Below are 22,708 nucleotides of genomic sequence, written 5' to 3' on the forward strand. Positions count from 1 at the left end.
CTGTTACAATAAGTTTCTGTTGCAGGAACTCTCTGCTGACTCAATGCATGTCCTAGTGAAAAATGCAAGAACAACGAAATAAACTCTAATCTCACAGACAGACTTCTAGCCTAAAAGTTATGTACGAACTTGCCTATTTATAGTTATTAACTTTAGGAAACCAAATTTCATCGCATTTGCTTCTGTACTGGCCGCGTGGCACTCGTATATTTCCACGTGCTTCTGCAGGTTGGCAACACTCTTTACCTTGGCTCCCAGTCTACTTTCCTGGAAAAGTTCAGGATGTTTGCGCAGCCGTTATTTGAAATATATCCATTGTTGACTTTTTATTAGAGCTCATATTTCATGGAGCACAATAGTGCCACGCAAATATTGATGGTTAGTGTTTCTATATATATAAGTACGTGTTTCTCAAATCTGTTATAAATATATGAAGTGGGTGTGTCCCAGTGACGGATCCAGAAGTCGCAGTTGGGAGAGGCGAATTTCAGTAGGGTGCTGCACATCTCACCGAGTCTAACCTACACTTGCACTGTTTTGTAAAGCAATATATTGTACTGTCAACAAGGATCAAGTAGAGTTCCATGTTCTAGAGATTAGAGTATTTATTGTTTTGCAAAAATAGGGGCCCAGAGCTGCAATAAGTGGTTATTATTGTCTGTTGTTATCATAATTCCTCCCATTGCAAAGGCAAACTCAACGATAGATATGAGGAGTAGAATGGATTAAAAAAGAAGACAAACACCTATTCTCTCAAGGGGTCTAGGGTTCGATTTTCCTTTGAAGCACACCGCACGGTAATTTGGGTCCAAATTTAAACTGTAGGTCCAGTTCCGATTGTCTTCTCTGAGTATAAAACGAACTTAGATGAAGCTTTAAAAATTATTCTCGAACTAATTAAAGTTGGTGATAAAAGACAGAACATTTGAGTCTTTCAAGATATTAGGGACAATAATATACCCAAAAACCTGGCAGTAGGGGAGGGGGTCAATCGCCCCTTTCCGCGCCTGGTGTGTCCAGACCACCAAAAACATATTTTTGAATTTCTTTGGATAGAAAATAACAAAAATAAGATTCCAAGATATGTATTTTTGTTTGGATTCATCACATCCTAATGTTATGCACTAGATTCAGGATTTTCTGCCTCCTGTAATGTGATGAGTGAAGTAAGTTATGATTTTGTTAAGTGAACCAGAATATTTCAAAAAGGGCATTCTCGCTATAAAACAAGAGGAATTTTGACAAAGAATGATCCACACGACCAATAACGGGAGTTTTTTCCGCCCGACCACTGCAGTGTTAAGCTTTGACAAACCCTGAAATTTGAGGACTGAAGTACTGCAAGGTGGAATTTATTTCGGAGTTTCAATCGATGCACATAAAAATTATATTTGTAAACTAAATACTGTCACCTTACAAAATAACTGAAACGTGCATGTGTTTTTGAATTTTTAATCAACATTCAACATGACCACTTTTGTTACTACGTCAATGGCGAATCCAGAAGATCGTTGAGAGGGGCGAATTTCAGTCCGGTACCTCACCAAACCGATAATCAATTCTGAGCTACAATTACAATTTTCTATGTAAACAATATATGTTTCTATATACAGGAACCAATTGACTTCCATGTTTTAGAGATTAGAGTATTCTTTTGCAAATGTAGGGTCCAGGTATGGAATAGATAGTTTGTATATCGTTATCATAATTCCTCACATTAGTGTGGTCAACTGAACGATCAGATATGAGGAGCAAAGTTAATAAACAACAAAAGCCAAAGCCAGAAACTATTTATTCTCTCAAGGTATCTCATACTAAATCACACAAGAACTACAAAACTTACCTGTGAACGCTGCACTCCTTGTTCCTGAGTAGCTGCATAATTTGGCGCAGATCGCTGCACTGACACTTTTCTTTCTTTTTTTTTTTTCCATTTTTTTCTCCATGCTCCCGCGGAACTGGAGTTCCACTCTCTGAGGATTTCTCAGCCTTACATGTTCCCTCCCTGGCTTCTTGAGCCTCCCTCCCTCAGGACCTAAGTGCCTCCTGGGCCCTTTAAGGCCCAAATTGGCCCTTTAGTCCCCCAGGGCCCTTTCAGGGTTCCCATTGGCCCCTTTGAGGGCCCCCGAGACCCCTTTGAGCCCCCCAATCTCCCCTAGGGGGAAAACCACCACTGCGGAAAAGATCCTGGACAATGGAGGAGCCCAGGTCGGAGGGGGACGTGGGGTACCTCCATGCCTTCCGCCCTCCTTCCCTCCGTATCCCCCCTCCCCGTAGGAATGAGCCCCCCAGGACTCCTGGGCGCCCACGTTAAAGGCGCAATGTATCAGAATCGCCGTAGTGAACGACGAAATGGACAAAAGAGGCCCACACACACGCACATACACACACATAAATACGCATGCACACACTCGCACACACACACCAAAAATAAAATATAAACTACGAGCTACCAGGAACTAACAGGGGACTTGAAGGGTGAACTACTTTACACATTAATGGGGTCTCCAGCCACCTCTAAGTAACTGGAAACCCCTTTATACTCTACGTGGTGGCTCCAGCCACCATACAGCAGCCGGATACCACCCTTATTCACTATGGGGTCTCCAGCCACCTCTAAGCAGCTGGAAACCCCCTTATGCCTATGTGGTGGCTCCAGCCACCATACAGCAGCCGGAGACCACCCTTATTGACTATAGGGTCTCCAGCCACCTCTAAGCAGCCGGAGACCCCCTTATACTCTACGTGGTGGCTCCAGCCACCATACAGCAGCCGGAGACCACCCTTATTCACAATGGGGTCTCCAGCCGCCTCTAAGCAGCTGGAAACCCCCTTATGCCTATGTGGTGGCTCCAGCCACCATACAGCAGCCGGAGACCACCCTTATTGACTATAGGGTCTCCAGCCACCTCTAAGCAGCCCGAGACCCCCTTATACTCTACGTGGTGGCTCCAGCCACCATACAGCAGCCGGATACCACCCTTATTCACTATGGGGTCTCCAGCCACCTCTAAGCAGCTGGAAACCCCCTTATGCCTATGTGGTGGCTCCAGCCACCATACAGCAGCCGGAGACCACCCTTATTGACTATAGGGTCTCCAGCCACCTCTAAGCAGCCCGAGACCCCCTTATACTCTACGTGGTGGCTCCAGCCACCATACAGCAGCCGGAGACCACCCTTATTCACAATGGGGTCTCCAGCCGCCTCTAAGCAGCCGGAGACCCCTTTACTCACTAAAGTAAGCACAAAAACCCATATTCTACCTCAGAAATAGCGGTAGCACAGAAACTCTCTGGCGTGTGGAGATAGTTTTAGTGTAACAGCATGTTTAGACCCAGCCTCTTCGCCATTCCCACTTGTTTCTTGGTGTCAATGCTAATCCTAACCAAGAACAGATGCTAGAGACTGTCAAGACTGGAGGCCATGGACGCCTACAGGAAGGGGATACCTAAGTATACTTTGGGCTGACATCAGCTTGATCTGGAAAGTCAAAAGTCCTGGGTTTGAAACAGATTTCATTTTATAATCATCATCATCTGCTTGGTTATCACAGCACGCTTTGACTCTAGGAGTCCTGGGTTCGAATCCTAGCCTGGGTATAGGTGTTCTTTGCGAGCGAATGAGTGAATGTACAATATTTCATGAACATTCCACAATATTTTGAGTAGGGCGCCTGCAGAAAAATTTTCAAGGGTCGTCAAAATCGAAAAACTGCATCCTGAAGGTAGATACATTGACATCGTGTTCACGTGCCATCAAAAGAAAGAGATAAATGAAGCGGTAGAGAATGAGAGAAAGGAAGTGAAAGAGAGAGACAGAGAGGAAGAGGAAATAAGAATGTGAAATAGAGAGAGAAAGAGAGAGAGAGAGAGAGAGAGAGAGAGAGAGGGAAGAAAAAAATAAGAATGTGAAAGAGAGGGAGAGAAAGACACGAGAGTGAGAAAAGAAAAAAGAATGTAAAATAGGGAAAGAAAAAGAAATACAAGAAAGAGAGAGAGAGAGAAGAAAAATAAAGAAGAATGTGAAGTAGAGAGAGATAGAGCGAGGAGAGAGAGAGAGGGGAGATACAGAGAGGAGAAAGAAATAATAATGTGAAATAGAGAGAGAGAGAAAGAGAAGATAGAGAGAGAAGGAATAAATACGAATTTTAAATAGAGAGAGAGAGAGAGAGAGATAAGAATGTGAAATAGAGAGAGAAAGAGAGAGGAGAGAGAAATAAGAATGTGTGTGTGTGAGAGAGAGAGAGAGAAAGTGAGAGGAGATAGAAATAAGAATGTCAAATAGAGAGAGAGAGAAATCCAAAAGAGAGAGAAAGAAAGACGAAAGAGAGAGAAAGAAAGAAAGATAGAGAGAGAGACGAGAGAAAAGAAACAAATAAAATAGAAAAGCGTGAGAAACAAAATAGAAATTTAGGCATAGAGAGAGGGAGAAAAGAAAGGGCGTAAGGTCGAAACAGAGAGAGAATAAAAAACCGACAGAAAAAAGGAGGGAAAGCACATAAAAAAATAGTCAACAAGAGAGGAAGTATACACGCAGGAGTATGTACTAAAACCGAGAAGAGGTCAAACTCTTGGAGGATACAAGTAAAAGTAACGGACGAATGGGTAGTTGATAATTTTTCCTTATTCCAATGGGTGAGGAGAGCAAAGGACCCCTCCCTTGACGCTCCCTGCGGACACTCGTGAGTTCTTATGATGAACACAGTAACACACCATGTTCAAGAGTAGCGGAAGCTTTCTTGCCTGAAAGCAAAATCACTGGTCACGAACATTTTTTTCTTTTCACCATTAGCTTGCTCTGGATATCCTAGAGTATCTTTCCTTTAATTTTTTTGTCGCGTCTAACCAAAGAGTTGGAAACCCTGTAAGCGTCCATGCCACAGCCTCATGATGACAAGAAAGAATGCAAGAAATAGAAATTTATAACCTCGTAATGATAGTGGTGAGTGAGTAGTGCGGACAGAATGGATGTCATGCAAACAGCTACTTAAAACACACTGCAAACTATGCTCGCAACCTAACAGTAACTTATCTAAAGCTATTCTAACTATCCAGTGCTTTTCACATCACTATAATTTCCTATGAACCAATTCAATACTTCTAATTAGCTGTAAAATACTCAACTACTGACGTATTTCTCTTGTAGCAAGTGAGATAATCCCGTAACCGAAACCTTAATTATTCTAATGACTTCTAATGCTCTAATGCTCTCTTGGCGCATTTTTGAACTATTACTAATCGAGGCGAAACCTTAATTATTCTAATGATTTCTATATTTCTCTCTTTGCGCATTTTGATTCAGAGTTTCTATTTACGGATCTTCTCTTAACTCTAACACCCTACCAATTTCATCACATGAAGCATAGTTTAGCTAGATTTGCTTTCCTTGTGCAGTGTGCAGCTAAGTAGGATTCATGTTTCCCTATGTCTTTAGTCCTTAATTATTATTTACCTAATTCTGCCTGTTACACAGCTGCGCCATTTCAAAATATGTCTTGAACATACTTTATATACTTTACATACATATAATTATTTTTCAACCTAAGTAAGATTCATGTCGCTCTCTATCTTAATTCAACCTAATTCAAATCTAATTCAACATGTTGCTTCTTTCTTCTTTATACGGCGCTACAACTCTCTGTGAGTTTTGGCCAGCTCAACAATATTGTGCCAGTGCTTGTGGTCTTAAATTTCTAACTTTCGTATCGTTCGTATCGTTCTCTTAGGATAGTTAAGAATCGAGAGTAATTTCCTTTGTGTTCTTAATAAAATGTATGATATTGTATAGAATTTATAAGCTTTCATTCTCCTCAAATCTTCTTCGACGTCAGCTTCCAATTTTTTTTGGTTTTCCCCTTAATCTAGATTTTGTTATTATTTTAACTGTTCGAGCTTCCTCCATTCTTTCAATATGGCCTAACCAAGCTATCCTTCGAGATTTCACTTCTCTTACTATATTCCTTGTTGCATAGCTGCGCATTTTTCCTACAAGTTGCTGTCTAGTAAACCTGCCGATATCTATACCTATAGATTATTTACCAAGCTAGATACGGGTTGGCATTCTAACGTTGCCAGTTTTCTTACACCATGTAACTGATATCAACGTTTACGGTAGATACGTATAGTAATCCTTGAAGTTAATAGTAATATTGTTCGACTGTGACGTAGATGTATTTCAATTGAGGTACAACAAGTTGCTAATCGTATAACACCTATTCTAAGTGTTGATAATGTTGGGAATTGTTTGTGGAAGGTGTGACGTCATAATGAACAATGGTTTCAATACGAGCTAAAGACCTGTTGCATTTGAAACATGGACATTGCACCAAGAAAGTAATCTAGAGGAAGACTGTAAGCATGGCAACGAGAGGCAAAGAAGGAACACAGAGGCAGCCCGATCTCCCTTTCGAGGGTTTTTTAAGAGAAGGGAATGCCACCCGTGGTGGCAGAGTGATTACGTATCATGCCTGGAAGCTAAAGGCCTAGGATTATTTCATTAAGTAATCATCCGTCCTTTTTTTCAATTAATCTAGAGATCTAGAGATAAAATAAGGAAATTCCAGCTCAGGAAGGAAATGTAACATTTAGGGAGGAGAAGAGTGACAGGAAAGACCAAGGTGAGAGAGAGCGTGGAGAGGAACATTGATGAATGGGAAGGAAGATCGTGAGCAAAAGGACAACGGATGGAAGAAATGACATGCAGGTGATTCTGGTGGATAAATTAACAAATAAAATTAATTTACATTACACTTAAATGACATCGAGGTACACAGAAGAAAATCTTGAATCTCTTAATCTGTTGTTAGTAGGTCTCTGTGACGAAGCCGTTAGCATCTATCTCAAGAATCAAGGGGTTCTAGTTTCGAATCCTGGGTAAGCATAGATGTTCCCTTATGTGTACCCTATTAATGTTCACTTCGTCATATCGTCGCGGTTATCATAACATCTTTGCTGACATAAATGATACGTAAATAGCATTTTTACAACAGAAAGTACTTTATACGGAAGCATTTCATGTAAAATTCTGGTTAGCATTTGCGATTGAGATGCGAAGAGTGGAGTAAACATGAGATAATGTATACAGCACGGCTTTCATTTCATTAACAAATTTAAAGGGGAAGAGATAAAATTTAAGAGAGGAAATCGTTTGTCAGTTCCTGAGATATCGCGTAAACAAATTGAAGCTCTTTACCTTTTTTGTAATATCAAGAAACAACCACCTAACCTCGTATATATGGACCTATATATCTGTCCATGGGTCAGTGGCCCGTGTTTAAATTGAAACAACTGACGAATTCTTACGTAGGTGTTGATTGATTGATTGATTGAGTTGGTGTTTTAAGTCCACTTTATGCACAGTAAGGCTAATCGCGACTGGGCCTACAGTTTAAATTGCGATCGATCCGAACCACTATGTGCCTCCACCGGGTATCGAACGCTTCCGTATTATAACTAGTGAAGTTCTGTATTTAAGCAACGCCATTGATTTGTGCCAAAAACCTTTTCGTATAAATAGGTTCTTCCTCTGGGTTGAATAGTTATTTTTTATGTGAAGTGATATATTGTTTACATCGTACTTCGGCCGCCATTAGCTACATCTGCAGTTGTGACGTAGAGCTCACTTCTGATTGGTTATGCTACGCGAGATACTAAGTAAATTAAAACCGATTCTATCTGTGAAATATGCAACGATATATCCTATGGTATCAGAATGCTATATCTTCACTTTACACAGTGTAATTTCGATCACAGCAGAAATGTTAAGAGAGATGCATGGAAAATTTTTTCGTCTAAAGCGGACCATTGTACAAACCATGACCAAAGAGACAAACTCCATTAAATGAAATAGCCAAGCAAACTAAGAAAGTACGAAACAAAAGGGACGTAAGAAAATGTGTGGTTCGGTGGCTCGTGGTGTGTCACATTCAGTAGCCAGTTGCTTTTGGATGTCTAAGTCCTAGGTTCGGATCCTGTGTAAGACAAGGACGTTCAGTTTGTTCCCCGTCTATTTCATCAATTTTCCATTCATCCTCATCGTCGTGATTAACGTAGAGAGGTAAATATAAAAAGAACAACCGAAAAACACAAAACACGATAGGCAAGCGAGTTGAGTGAGGAAAGCGGAATCTTCCCACCAAACATCGACATATTTTATATGAACCTAAAAGAATATATGGAGTATTAAAAGATGTTCATCCTTAAATTTGTTCTCTATAACTTATGTATTCTATGATTCTATCTTGTCAAGTTTATTATAATTAAGATGAATGAGTACAGTTTTAATAATAATATTTATGTAAGTGCAAATTAAGTTGTGATTCCAGAAAACGTTTTTAATTTCGTTAGGATCCCGTCCCGTGCATGAGATTACAACTGTACTCAGCCTATGTTCATTGCATTGCCACGCTTTCTTTACAGAACGCTGTAACTGGGTATCTTCCTGTTGCGTTCTTAAATAACTACGGTATACCGTGTTCTAGTGCAGACATGGTGTTACTTTGTCCTTGTGTTTTCATTAGTTTGTTTTGAGCTCCGACCGGAAATCAAACCGGGACCGCTGGCACCTTCCCCATATCGAAATAATAAAAAAAAAAGGGTATTAATCTTACCCCGATAACCTTTCTCCAGCCTATATTAGAAAATGCTGAGTAAATTAATTTGTTGTATGCTCTGTGTACATTGGTGGAATGGCAAGAATAACGCGTGTCTTAGGCTCGAGTCCTGGGTAAGAGTATGAATGTGGTTGTCTCATAGCTTGCTTTATCATTTATCAGTGCTTCTCAACCGACAGACTGCTAGAGGTTCTCCTGACATTTAAAATTTTGTTTGAGCAGAAATTGTCATTAACAAATGTTTATTTGTCAACTTAGTGTTCAAGTTACAGCAACCGAATAACAGTACAATATAATAGCTAGAATTTTATTATTATTACATATTTATAGTTATTAATAATTACTATTAAATTATAAGCAATTAACATTTTCTCTTAACAATTTGGATGTAAATATTGGCTTGATGTACGTTCATTACATTAACTTTAACAATATTATTTCTAGTACATTTAAGTTACGTTTTCATTTTTAGAACAAGATTTCAATCCATATAATGTATTGACTAATTTAGCACTGTTGTTTGTTTGATTGTACAATTAGTGTAAAATGTTTACTGAATCAATGGGAACGGTTTGCACTCGTTAAACTCTCCTCTTATATTCAGTCATGTAATTGAACTATTACTCTTTATGATTATTGCATAATTTTTAGTCACATTTAATTTCAAGAGTACATATTAATTAATGTATAATGTTTAAAAAATAGAAAGTATTTACAAGTATTTTTTTTAATTGGGACGTAGACTTTTAAAGAAAGAATTTACCGGGCCGCGGTCTCTCAAAGGCTGGCCTAGACAGGTAGAATAGAGACATAGAATAGCGTAACCAAAATAGAATGTGGACAGTGTTTCCTACTCTCAACTGGCTCTTCTGACTGTGGCTCCACGAGTCACTGGAGGAATCGCTGGAACTGCTGGAGAAATGGAAAGGAGATCGAACTGCTTCCAGACGACAGAGGACCAAGCAGTGTGAAGTGTAGACGAGAGAGTCGAGCGAGTTTCCATGCAACCACTACATCCCCTGTAATCCTTCCCCTAACGCAACTAACAGGGTACAGGGAGCGGCCTCCCCCGCCTCTCACGAACGTCAACAGAGGAGACCCGGATACCACCTGGATGGCGTCGAGGAACCCCAGAAGGTTCATGCAAACGGGGCTCGTTAAAGGGTGGAAGTATGGAGTTTTCACCAACGAGTGCTTCCGCAGCAGTCGCTTGTGCCTACGTCCCTCCCGGCTTGGTTACAACCCGCACTGACCATTCACTCCTCCGCAGCGCCGGTTCTCCCCCTCTTTAACCCTCCCCTGCTCTACCCTTTTCCCCTAAGGCTGAAGCGATCCTTACAAAATGGACCCCAGTTTTGTTTTTTTGGCCTTAAGTATGCTTTCCAACGAGGGGGGATTTTTTGGTGCAAGGCAGTGATCTGTTTGTTAATTATGCTTTATTCCCCTTTTTTATTATTGGAACCTGAAAGAAAATAATATACACTCAGACCTGTTGGGAGATGATTTAAAAAACAACGTAGACTTAACAGTTTCCTTAAAAACAGCGGCGGCGATTAGAGGGTGCGTGGGGCAGTTCCCCCACTTATTTCCCCCCGCACTATGGCCTCTTAACGAAAACCTTGCCTACCAAGAGAAAGTAAACTGCCCTTGCCCACAAACACAGTTTTGGCACCCAATCACCGCCACTACTTACAGAAGAACTCCCAAAGATGGGGGAGTTCTCGAGTTGTGTGGACTAAGATAAACGTCCTGTCTGTCTAAGAAACCATTCCGCTAATGTCGTAGTCCAAGTCATCCATTAGGGTGCAACGACATTTCAAGCATCAACCATGCAGACAAAGCTCGCAAGGGGGAAGGGGGGACTTTCAGGATGGCAGAACATTTTGCAAAAATACAACATTACTCTATCTCATTTAGTTGCAACGAAATAATTTATTGAAATGGTGAGACAAGTTTTTTGTGCACCCTGTATTTTAGGTTAGGTTTTTGGTAATGTATTTCATAGGAGTCTCTCGCGGCTGTGCGATTGATCTGCATGGTTGCTGCTGGTGCCACTTCCAGAAACATCACTGTTCGGAAAGTTACTTCTTAAAAGTAACCGACTTACAGTTCCAGGTACTTGCTAAAAAAAGGAACGGAATTATAGTTACAGTTTTGAATAACTGGAAGTTACTTTCTCACTTACTTTCTCCTGGAAATCGCCTTGCAAACAAATTACACACGATCAATGATAATAAGTTAAATAAGTTAAGATGTATATATGTTTTATTTATGTCTCTCTCTAGTACATAATACATGTCTTCATATTAGAACTGAGCCCATACTGATGCCGATATATTGGTGTCGGAAAGTATCGGCTCGATTTTATGCCAGCCGATACATTTTCGAAATTTATATTATTCGTGGAGGTCCATAAAAATGCTACGCGACAATTTAACTGAGCATATTATGTAATAGCCTATTTGAAGTTTCCTTTGATTCCGTACCAATATTATGTGAGAAACTGTACTTCGTGATTATAAAACAGGGATTTCTATACACTGATGTAATTTTTTTAATAGTTTAAATCAAGACTCTGGTAAACTAAAATGGAACACTCACACAGTAATATAAATCATTATTTTGAACATATTTTATCAGTTACAATCTTTAAGCATCGATTGTTCTTTTTTCAAAGTGATATTGGCTCAGCCCTGTTTCATATATTAATATTAACAAGAAATTTTATAACAAATATAAACATATAATAAGAAATAAAAGCATATATGCAACAAATAAAACACATACAGGCTTAACATAAATAATAATGGAACAATACACCGAAGTATTCAAGTGTAATTTGAAATGACAACTTACAATAATGCGTGTTCTAAATTTAGCATGCAACGAAACCTATTGTTATTGGCCTTACCCGAAACACATCCTAGTTTTTACTCAACTCCCTAGAACGAGTATAAAATGGATAAACATGCCTCAGGGATAGAATAGGGGAGAACACGAGATCACAAGCAGTGGCGTACGCAGGATTTTTATTCGGGAGGGGCTGGAATTGTAAAGATGGAGAGTAAGTACTGTCACCAGCAATAAAATGGAACACCTAAATCCTAATATACTCGCTTCCCTACAAGGCGTTATGTGTGTTGCTTCAATCTAAGGTGGTGGTAGAAGTTGCTATTGGAAATTTGCTATTAAAATCCACTTATCGCCTTGCAGAAAAGCGAGTATTTCAGGATCTAGTTGTCTCATTTTTATTGCTTGTGACTGTTCATGCCTGCTTTCTAGGGAGACGATATACACAGTAAGATATTTCATACATTTAGAACTTTCTAGTTTCAAAAATCGCAATCTGGGGTCACTTTAAGGGTTGCATTTCCCCGAATTCTTCTTCACTGCTTTCATTATAAAATATTGATTTTCTCAAATCTTCGTAGAGGGCTGTTGCCCCATTAACCCCCCCCCTCTGCTATCGTCAGTGCAGTGATCACAAGTACACTTTGTCTCGGGAATCTGTGGAGCAAGGCTGTCCATAACGGTAAAGAAGAAGAAAAAGAGAGTTGGCTTCTCATCCCCACTCACGTTCATGGGACTAGTCCTCTCGACTTCTACTTGCACAGAGAACTTATTTTCGTTTTCTTGCTCCAGAGACTCCCGAGACAGTGTTAGACCTGTGAAAGACCACAACGAATTCACTGGAGTCCGAGGGTTTGGATATGATGTGAACATCACCACGCTGCGTCCGCCTCTAACCCCCAGGGTTGCCTCCAGGCACAGATTGATTTGAGGCTGGGTGAGTCCCAGAGCCACTTTCGACCTTAGATCACCAACCCTGGGAATCGAACCCGGGTTTCCTTCGTGGCAGTCAGACGCCCTACCGACTAGGCCACCAGAAGTCGTGGTAGCCGATCCAGGGCCTGTCCATAGGAACGACACCAGCGGACCGGCACCCAGCACCTCGACCTGCACCGAGGCTCTATCCAGGAACCACAGAAGGAAAACAGCAGCCAAGTAACCTCCTCCCTTTAGTGCCCTTACCTTTCCTCTAAGTTGCATCGTAAGTGGGGTACTTTGGTATGAACAAGGTGAATACTCATATTCATTTGGAAATCTGTAATTTACTCTTCCACAGTCTGGCTGTCCATTATGGGGGAAATTATCTGGTTACAGATAATGGTTTGCACAGAAGCTTCGTAAGGGGTGTCACTTGTTATTTCAATGTATTCATGGGTTTAGGAAAGTTGAGCATTAAAATATTTTATCCCCAAACGAACGCCTCTGTGCACGTCAGCAATACAATAATACAGGGAGGTTATTGCAGCATGACACCGCAAGAGCGTCGGCCGCTTGCCGGCCCAGTCATGCAACAGGTGCCGGCAAATTGCGTAACAGATAGCCCGTTACACAAACCGCTTGTTTTGTAATGTTTCCACTTTTCACAATTATAGTTACAATTACAACTTAAATAAGCACGTACCTTGTCGTAAGGATGCTGGAAAAGGTGTCCTCTAAAATACAAATATTTCTGGCACTTTATTTTTGACATGTAATCTTTCTTAGACACCGCGAGAGCGTCGGCCGCTTACCGGCCTTGTCATGCATCAGGTGCCGCCAAATTGCGTAACAGATAGTCCGTAACAGAAACCGCTTGTTTTGTAATGTTTCCACTTTTCACAATTACAGTTACAATTACAACCTTATTTCAGACATCTAATCTTTCTTAGACATCTCTACTTTATCCTCGGTTGACAGAAAGGGAAGACAGCATCGCGGCGCATAAAGCAAACCGAAAGTGTAAAATTATATTTAAAACTAATAATAATGATGATCACTAACCTTCTGTGTTATAAATGATGTTGAAAATGACCTCCTTCAACACCAATACATTTCCGGCATCTGCGTATGAAATTCCTCTGAACATCCATAAGCTCCTCAGGTGTGATTCTGGCAATTTCTCTTCTTATATTTTCTTTTAAATCCTCTATTGTACGCGGGTTATTCTGATACACTTTGTTTTTTAATGTTCCCCATAAATAATAATCACAAGTAGTAAGATCGGGGCTACGAGAGGGCCACAACTCAGTACTGATAATTCTGTCCTCAAAAATCTCGGCAATAAAATTAAGTGATTCATAAGCAGTGTGAGCAGTAGCAGAGTCCTGCTGAAAAAATGACTGCTGGCATTCAATGTCCGTTAATTGTTCAAAAAAAGGTTGTAGTATGTCTCTTCGATACCTTTCACCATTGATAGTACCTTCATAAAAAATAGGCCCTATTATTCTGTGCGCATTCAAACCACACCACACACCAATTTTTGCAGGATGGAGCGGAACTTCATGCACAAGGTCAGGTTTTTCTGCGCTCCAATAGCGATTGTTTTGTGAAATAACTCGGCCATTCAATTCGAACCAAGCTTCGTCTGAAAATATGATTAATTCTGGATTTACTCTGCCAGCAACAATATTATCCAGCATCCAGTTACAGAATCGAACTCTAGTCGCGTGATCGCGCGGTTGCAATTCATGAACCACTGTAATTTTGTAGGGTTTTAATCTAAGTAATTTAGTGGCATTTCGTGCTGAGGATTTTGAAATGCCTGTTTCCTGAGCAAGCCGACGGAGGGATTTTTTTGGAGTATGTTCAAGTCGTTCACCAATTTCGTCTAGCTTTTCTTCCGTAAGAACACGTCGTCTGGAAACACGTTTCTTAGGTTCAAGAGATCCTGTCTCTCGTAATCTTTTAACGAGGTTGTAAACAGTATGTCTGTCCGGAACAGGATTGCCAGGAAATTTTCTTGCGAATCGCCTGACTACTTTTCTGCAAGAGTTCGTTTTCACGTAAGTATCGTACATAAAAACTCTTTGTTCAAGACTATATTTGTTTGGCGGCATAACTAATGAATGAATAACAAATAACACACGATAAAGCACTAGCACTTTAGCACACCAACTCAATAACACAGTATAAACAACACGAGTACTGATAAACGCAAACCGAAGTGAACACGTCTAAACAACTGGTAGCCGACAGCTGTCGCATTCGCGTAGTATCGAGAGGCTTCTCGCGGCTTACCACTACTCCGATAAGCCGCTGACGCTCTTGCGACATCTGAGGAATTTCGCTTCTAGCGTCGGCTCTATAGACACTGGATGGACCAAACTTTGAGGGAAGCACAACAAAAGACTACTCTATGAGGATATGTAATGCTCCTGCCGCAACTTTGAAAAAAAAAATATGGAAATTACGACGTTCAGAAATTTTGCGTAATTACGGGGAAAATAGAACTTTGGGATTTGGCCCCCGTTTCCCCCTGGACTCACAATTGTCGGAATTTACATAAAATGTTGCTTTTTGTTCATTCTTACATTTAGAATTTAAATTTCTTAAAAAGATGCAGTTGTTGAGCAGTTATAGCCTTTTATATTCAGTTTATCCCATAGTAGCAAAAGGGGAAAAGTGCTTATTTCAAATGGCGCTCTCAGAAAGAAAAACGCACACAGTGTATGATCGCTACTTTACTTCAAAAATATTCACACGTTAAAATTAAGTGACACTGTTAAATAATTCGTTTATCTGCGCTTTCGTTTTGCATAATAATGTATACGTAACCTCCCCCCTCGAAAATCTTGGGCACGCCACTGACTCTAGTGTTCAAAAGGATTAATCTTGTGTTATCTGCAAAATAAGAGTCACGGTTTTGTTTATTCGAAGGCAAGACAAGAATGAAAAATTGAATCCTTTATGTTGGATGAGTCATTGCTGTCAGAAGCGATATGGGCAGAAATAAAGTGCCAGAAATATTTGTATTTTAGAGGACACCTTTTCCAGCATCCTTGCGGCAAGGTACGTGCTTATTTAAGTTGTAATTGTAACTATAATTGTGAAAAGTGGAAACATTACAAAACAAGCGGTTTGTGTAACGGGCTTTCTGTTACGCAATTTGCCGGCACCTGTTGCATGACTGGGCCGGCAAGCGGCCGACGCTCTTGCGGTGTCATGCTGCAATAACGCGATATCCTCGCTTTTATACTATTTTCGAGAACACAGATTAAAGTACAGATGAATCACTCCCTATCTACAAAAGGATACTATCAACAAAACTGACATCTATACATCTTTAGAAATACAAATTCGTATAGTGCACTCTTGCAAACATGAAGATACATTAAACTACTCATAACCGAGCATAAAATACAAAAACATTAAACAAAATATATACATTACAAACAAGGTGCATTATTACATATAATAACAAAGAAATTACGCTTTCTTTTACAAAAATAAATACATTAGTGACATATCTTCTACTGGTGACGTCACATAAAAATATGGATCATATCAGTCTTCTTTACAAAAATGGGCACTGCACACTCTCGCATTTTTAATTTTAATATTATGTTCTCGATCACAAGCACGAATCCACTGTTTACTTACACGATTATCAGCTGGAAATCTATGATATTTTATATCACTTCCTTTAGTTTTTTGGTTATAATTCTCACAGTTTGTTACTGCACAATTAGGCATGATTATAGGTTGAATGAACAAAACAATCTCATTTCAAGAGAAATAATACAATAAAAATATATCGATTGCGACAAAATCAATAACCTGCTTGTTCGGTTTTTTGCGTCGTGTCAATAGTAGCTAAATGTACCCCGCACCAAACTTACTGTACATAGCAAGAGCACCGTCAAACCAAGACCATCTTGAGGTTCAGGCCACAGCGCTCAGTCAAGACGTCATCATCTGGAGGCGATCGTCTTAACGATGTAAACCCCTTGTCGTAATTTTACCGTAGATAATTAAGGTATATTTATTTCTTTTATGAAGTTAAATTTTGACATTTACCTTCCCGACGAATATAGAAGAAAAATGTATAATATTGAATATTTACACCAAAATTTTCATTCAGGCCACCACAAAAATTCCTACAATAGCACAAAGAGAGAGTTGAAAACCGTTAGAAACTTCCTGGCGGAAGAATTTAAACATTGTATATCGTTGAAAAATATTATCGGGAATGTTTGTCAGCTACAGTGAAACTCGTAACCGCTTTTGCATGAACTTTTGTATGTAAAATCAATTGATTAAATAAAAAAAAACATGTTAGGTTGACTGTAAACTTTCCAAGTTACCTAATCAATTAAATTGTCTTTTACCCAAAGACAATATCAACTTAAACTTTACCCGAGATTAATCAACCAGATAATGCAGATATTCTGCTTAGCTATACAATCTCAATACAAAAGCTTAATTTCTATATTCTTGCAGCAAAAGCGAAACAAATTGGTACAAGGGTAATGTTACATTTCTGTGAATAAAGACTAAACCTAAATCATTTGTTATATTGTAATTTCGATGCTATTGACTTTATTGAACGAAAGATAATAAACAAATTGAATCTTTTCATTGTCGTTAGTAAGATCTGTGACAATATCTTAAGAGTTTCATTGAAAAAAAGCAGACTAATATTTCGATCTTAGCCTTCACTTGGGATATAAACATTTGGAATATTTCCTTACACTGTTTTACATTCTGTTAATAACACCGTGAAGAATGTTAATAAATTATGAAACAATAAACATTATCACTTATTTAATAATCAAAGTTACAAACATTGAAGCTTCACAAAGACAAAAAATAAAAAGCAGTTCATATGAAACAATTTTATAAAATTTAACACATTTGTGCTTCATATTAACATAGCTAGGTAACAAAATGCTTTCTGTGTGAAAACTTTTGTATTTGAAACATAAGTAATATATTCTTGGATAGTATTACACACGAATATTTCATCAAAGTTCTTGTTACAGATCGCACCCTTGTATTTGAATATACAACATATCTTCCGATTAGCATAAAGAAGTATAAAGCGGGATAAAATGAGAATGTAAATGTACACGTGTATCAACTTTGCTCCGTTGTATAGCTTTCTTTCATTAAGAACATTTTGAAACTGAAAATTTGTGTAAATAATATGAAAATTGTATCGAATGCTTGCATAAAATTTACACTAACAAATTGCTTTAGTAGACACGAACGTAATATTTTAAACGTTGGCTAAATCTTGAAACAAATTAATTTGCAATCATAAACAATAATCTTAACGTTTACCAACGTTTGTAATAATTCAGGGTAAATTATTTGATATTTCTAAAAAAAAAATGTTGACAAGAGATAAAACATGACCACATTTAAGATTATATTAGATGCCTATTCTGTACACATGAAATGTTTACATCATGAACTATTACTCTTATTTATTTATGAGTATAAAACCTTTGTTACTTGTATCTTTTCATAGGGACCGAATCACATGGAATTGCCCTAAACATTTCTCATTTTCAGCAACATGTTGAAGAAATGTGAACGTTAGTCTTACCTTTTTCATCATAATTGCCTCTGCAATTGAGCACACAACACTTATACAACATACCTCTTGCACATTCAAGCATAATTACACGTCATGAAAACTCGATTAGAGTTCCTAAATTTGCATTACAATTCCATATTCACTAAAAAGGTCCAAAATTGATTCCGAAGAAGCAAATCAAACATGGCGGCTATCTCGCCTCCAGTTGATGACGCTTAGTCACGTGACCGGAGCAAGCCATGAGGCTTTCAGATTGAGAAGGTAATGGTCAAACCCGATCCTCCCAGATGACGTAATGCATACGTACTTCACATAGCAAAGAGCACCCTCTGCTATCACTTGTCATTCTAACTCCAGGTAGAAATTTACATATATATAAGTCCAGGTAGAAATTCAACAACATTACTTAAGAAATTTGTTGACTGATGTAATTGTAAAGCCTGTAAATAATAACAATATAATATCGTTTGCTTAGTGTTCATGTATATGTCTTGTTTTGTTTGATGTTGTTGGTTGTAGGTATGAAGATTACTAAGATACCCAATATATAGTAACAGTTTGGTGCAGTTTAAAATTACTTGTCTTACATTTTTACAGTGGTAAATATTGTCATTGAGGCAATAAGAATTCACACTGTGAAGAACACTCAAATAACCATTTTTCATTCGTGAAATGTTGGTATCCTACCATCGTAAAAACTCAAAATAACTATATATATATATATATTAATCTTATTAATATTAGACAAATAGTTGTTTGCTTATGGTTATTTTTATTTGAAGAAAACTGTTTTTCATGTAAGATGAAACATTTAATGTTATGAATTTTCCAGATAACTCATCTTCAAATGTCTGTTAAAAGTTGTGTAAAAACTCATATTACGAGAAAAATGACATATCTACATCCTCATCAGAACATCTTAAGTGTTTGATAGCGTTTGTTCATATACTCCATTTTACCCTACAATAGTACCAAAGTAATAAATATCGAAAGTAAAACATTAATTGCTTGTAACTATATAAACATTTGTTTCTTCTGTACATTAGCACCTAGGATCTCATGAGGTGACTTCGGTGTTCAGTGAGGAACTCTCTGGTGTTCAGTGAGGAACTCTGTTGCAGGAAGTCTTTGTTGCAGCAACTCTCTCTTGCAGTAAGTCTCTGTTACAATAAGTTTCTGTTGCAGGAACTCTCTGCTGACTCAATGCATGTCCTAGTGAAAAATGCAAGAACAACGAAATACACTCTAATCTCACAGACAGACTTCTAGCCTAAAAGTTATGTACGAACTTGCCTATTTATAGTTATTAACTTTAGGAAACCAAATTTCATCGCATTTGCTACTGTACTGGCCGCGTGGCACTCGTATATTTCCACGTGCTTCTGCAGGTTGGCAACACTCTTTACCTTGGCTCCCAGTCTACTTTCCTGGAAAAGTTCAGGATGTTTGCGCAGCCGTTATTTGAAATATATCCATTGTTGACTTTTTATTAGAGCTCATATTTCATGGAGCACAATAGTGCCACGCAAATATTGATGGTTAGTGTTTCTATGTATATAAGTACGTGTTTCTCAAATCTGTTATAAATATATGAAGTGGGTGTGTCCCAGTGACGGATCCAGAAGTCGCAGTTGGGAGAGGCGAATTTCAGTAGGGTGCTGCACATCTCACCGAGTCTAACCTACACTTGCACTGTTTTGTAAAGCAATATATTGTACTGTCAACAAGGATCAAGTAGAGTTCCATGTTCTAGAGATTAGAGTATTTATTGTTTTGCAAAAATAGGGGCCCAGAGCTGCAATAAGTGGTTATTATTGTCTGTTGTTATCATAATTCCTCCCATTGCAAAGGCAAACTCAACGATAGATATGAGGAGTAGAATGGATTAAAAAAGAAGACAAACACCTATTCTCTCAAGGGGTCTAGGGTTCGATTTTCCTTTGAAGCACACCGCACGGTAATTTGGGTCCAAATTTAAACTGTAGGTCCAGTTCCGATTGTCTTCTCTGAGTATAAAACGAACTTAGATGAAGCTTTAAAAATTATTCTCGAACTAATTAAAGTTGGTGATAAAAGACAGAACATTTGAGTCTTTCAAGATATTAGGGACAATAATATACCCAAAAACCTGGCAGTAGGGGAGGGGGTCAATCGCCCCTTTCCGCGCCTGGTGTGTCCAGACCACCAAAAACATATTTTTGAATTTCTTTGGATAGAAAATAACAAAAATAAGATTCCAAGATATGTATTTTTGTTTGGATTCATCACATCCTAATGTTATGCACTAGATTCAGGATTTTCTGCCTCCTGTAATATGATGAGTGAAGTAAGTTATGATTTTGTTAAGTGAACCAGAATATTTCAAAAAGGGCATTCTCGCTATAAAACAAGAGGAATTTTGACAAAGAATGATCCACACGACCAATAACGGGAGTTTTTTCCGCCCGACCACTGCAGTGTTAAGCTTTGACAAACCCTGAAATTTGAGGACTGAAGTACTGCAAGGTGGAATTTATTTCGGAGTTTCAATCGATGCACATAAAAATTATATTTGTAAACTAAATACTGTCACCTTACAAAATAACTGAAACGTGCATGTGTTTTTGAATTTTTAATCAACATTCAACATGACCACTTTTGTTACTACGTCAATGGCGAATCCAGAAGATCGTTGAGAGGGGCGAATTTCAGTCCGGTACCTCACCAAACCGATAATCAATTCTGAGCTACAATTACAATTTTCTATGTAAACAATATATGTTTCTATATACAGGAACCAATTGACTTCCATGTTTTAGAGATTAGAGTATTCTTTTGCAAATGTAGGGTCCAGGTATGGAATAGATAGTTTGTATATCGTTATCATAATTCCTCACATTAGTGTGGTCAACTGAACGATCAGATATGAGGAGCAAAGTTAATAAACAACAAAAGCCAAAGCCAGAAACTATTTATTCTCTCAAGGTATCTCATACTAAATCACACAAGAACTACAAAACTTACCTGTGAACGCTGCACTCCTTGTTCCTGAGTAGCTGCATAATTTGGCGCAGATCGCTGCACTGACACTTTTCTTTCTTTTTTTTTTTTTCCATTTTTTTCTCCATGCTCCCGCGGAACTGGAGTTCCACTCTCTGAGGATTTCTCAGCCTTACATGTTCCCTCCCTGGCTTCTTGAGCCTCCCTCACTCAGGACCTAAGTACCTCCTGGGCCCTTTAAGGCCCAAATTGGCCCTTTAGTCCCCCAGGGCCCTTTCAGGGTTCCCCTTGGCCCATTTGAGGGCCCCCGAGACCCCTTTGAGCCCCCCAATCTCCCCTAGGGGGAAAACCACCACTGCGGAAAAGATCCTGGACAATGGAGGAGCCCAGGTCGGAGGGGGACGTGGGGTACCTCCATGCCTTCCGCCCTCCTTCCCTCCGTATCCCCCCTCCCCGTAGGAATGAGCCCCCCAGGACTCCTGGGCGCCCACGTTAAAGGCGCAATGTATCAGAATCGCCGTAGTGAACGACGAAATGGACAAAAGAGGCCCACACACACGCACATACACACACATAAATACGCATGCACACACTCGCACACACACACCAAAAATAAAATATAAACTACGAGCTACCAGGAACTAACAGGGGACTTGAAGGGTGAACTACTTTACACATTAATGGGGTCTCCAGCCACCTCTAAGTAACTGGAAACCCCTTTATACTCTACGTGGTGGCTCCAGCCACCATACAGCAGCCGGATACCACCCTTATTCACTATGGGGTCTCCAGCCACCTCTAAGCAGCTGGAAACCCCCTTATGCCTATGTGGTGGCTCCAGCCACCATACAGCAGCCGGAGACCACCCTTATTGACTATAGGGTCTCCAGCCACCTCTAAGCAGCCCGAGACCCCCTTATACTCTACGTGGTGGCTCCAGCCACCATACAGCAGCCGGATACCACCCTTATTCACTATGGGGTCTCCAGCCACCTCTAAGCAGCTGGAAACCCCCTTATGCCTATGTGGTGGCTCCAGCCACCATACAGCAGCCGGAGACCACCCTTATTGACTATAGGGTCTCCAGCCACCTCTAAGCAGCCGGAGACCCCCTTATACTCTACGTGGTGGCTCCAGCCACCATACAGCAGCCGGAGACCACCCTTATTCACAATGGGGTCTCCAGCCGCCTCTAAGCAGCCGGAGACCCCTTTACTCACTAAAGTAAGCACAAAAACCCATATTCTACCTCAGAAATAGCGGTAGCACAGAAACTCTCTGGCGTGTGGAGATAGTTTTAGTGTAACAGCATGTTTAGACCCAGCCTCTTCGCCATTCCCACTTGTTTCTTGGTGTCAATGCTAATCCTAACCAAGAACAGATGCTAGAGACTGTCAAGACTGGAGGCCATGGACGCCTACAGGAAGGGGATACCTAAGTATACTTTGGGCTGACATCAGCTTGATCTGGAAAGTCAAAAGTCCTGGGTTTGAAACAGATTTCATTTTATAATCATCATCATCTGCTTGGTTATCACAGCACGCTTTGACTCTAGGAGTCCTGGGTTCGAATCCTAGCCTGGGTATAGGTGTTCTTTGCGAGCGAATGAGTGAATGTACAATATTTCATGAACATTCCACAATATTTTGAGTAGGGCGCCTGCAGAAAAATTTTCAAGGGTCGTCAAAATCGAAAAACTGCATCCTGAAGGTAGATACATTGACATCGTGTTCACGTGCCATCAAAA

The 22,708-nt window shown here is 39.6% G+C and overlaps 1 protein-coding gene across 1 annotated transcript in view; it reads right to left on the reverse strand.

Annotated features, from left to right (window-relative positions):
* Window positions 1-3,010: 3,010 nt before the first annotated feature.
* Window positions 3,011-22,708, reverse strand: part of LOC145985495 (uncharacterized) — a 221,667-nt gene continuing 201,969 nt past the window's right edge. The window contains exons 15-16 of the mRNA XM_083119566.1: window positions 12,485-12,743; window positions 3,011-3,234 (exon numbers count right to left, since the gene is read on the reverse strand). Of these exons, the coding sequence (XP_082975692.1) occupies window positions 3,011-3,234; window positions 12,485-12,743 (483 nt within the window). The remainder of the gene's footprint in view (window positions 3,235-12,484; window positions 12,744-22,708) is intronic.

The sequence above is a fragment of the Lepisma saccharinum genome, chromosome 3 (genome assembly GCF_977018435.1).
Source record: "Lepisma saccharinum chromosome 3, izLepSacc3.1, whole genome shotgun sequence".
Taxonomy (NCBI): domain Eukaryota; kingdom Metazoa; phylum Arthropoda; class Insecta; order Zygentoma; family Lepismatidae; genus Lepisma; species Lepisma saccharinum.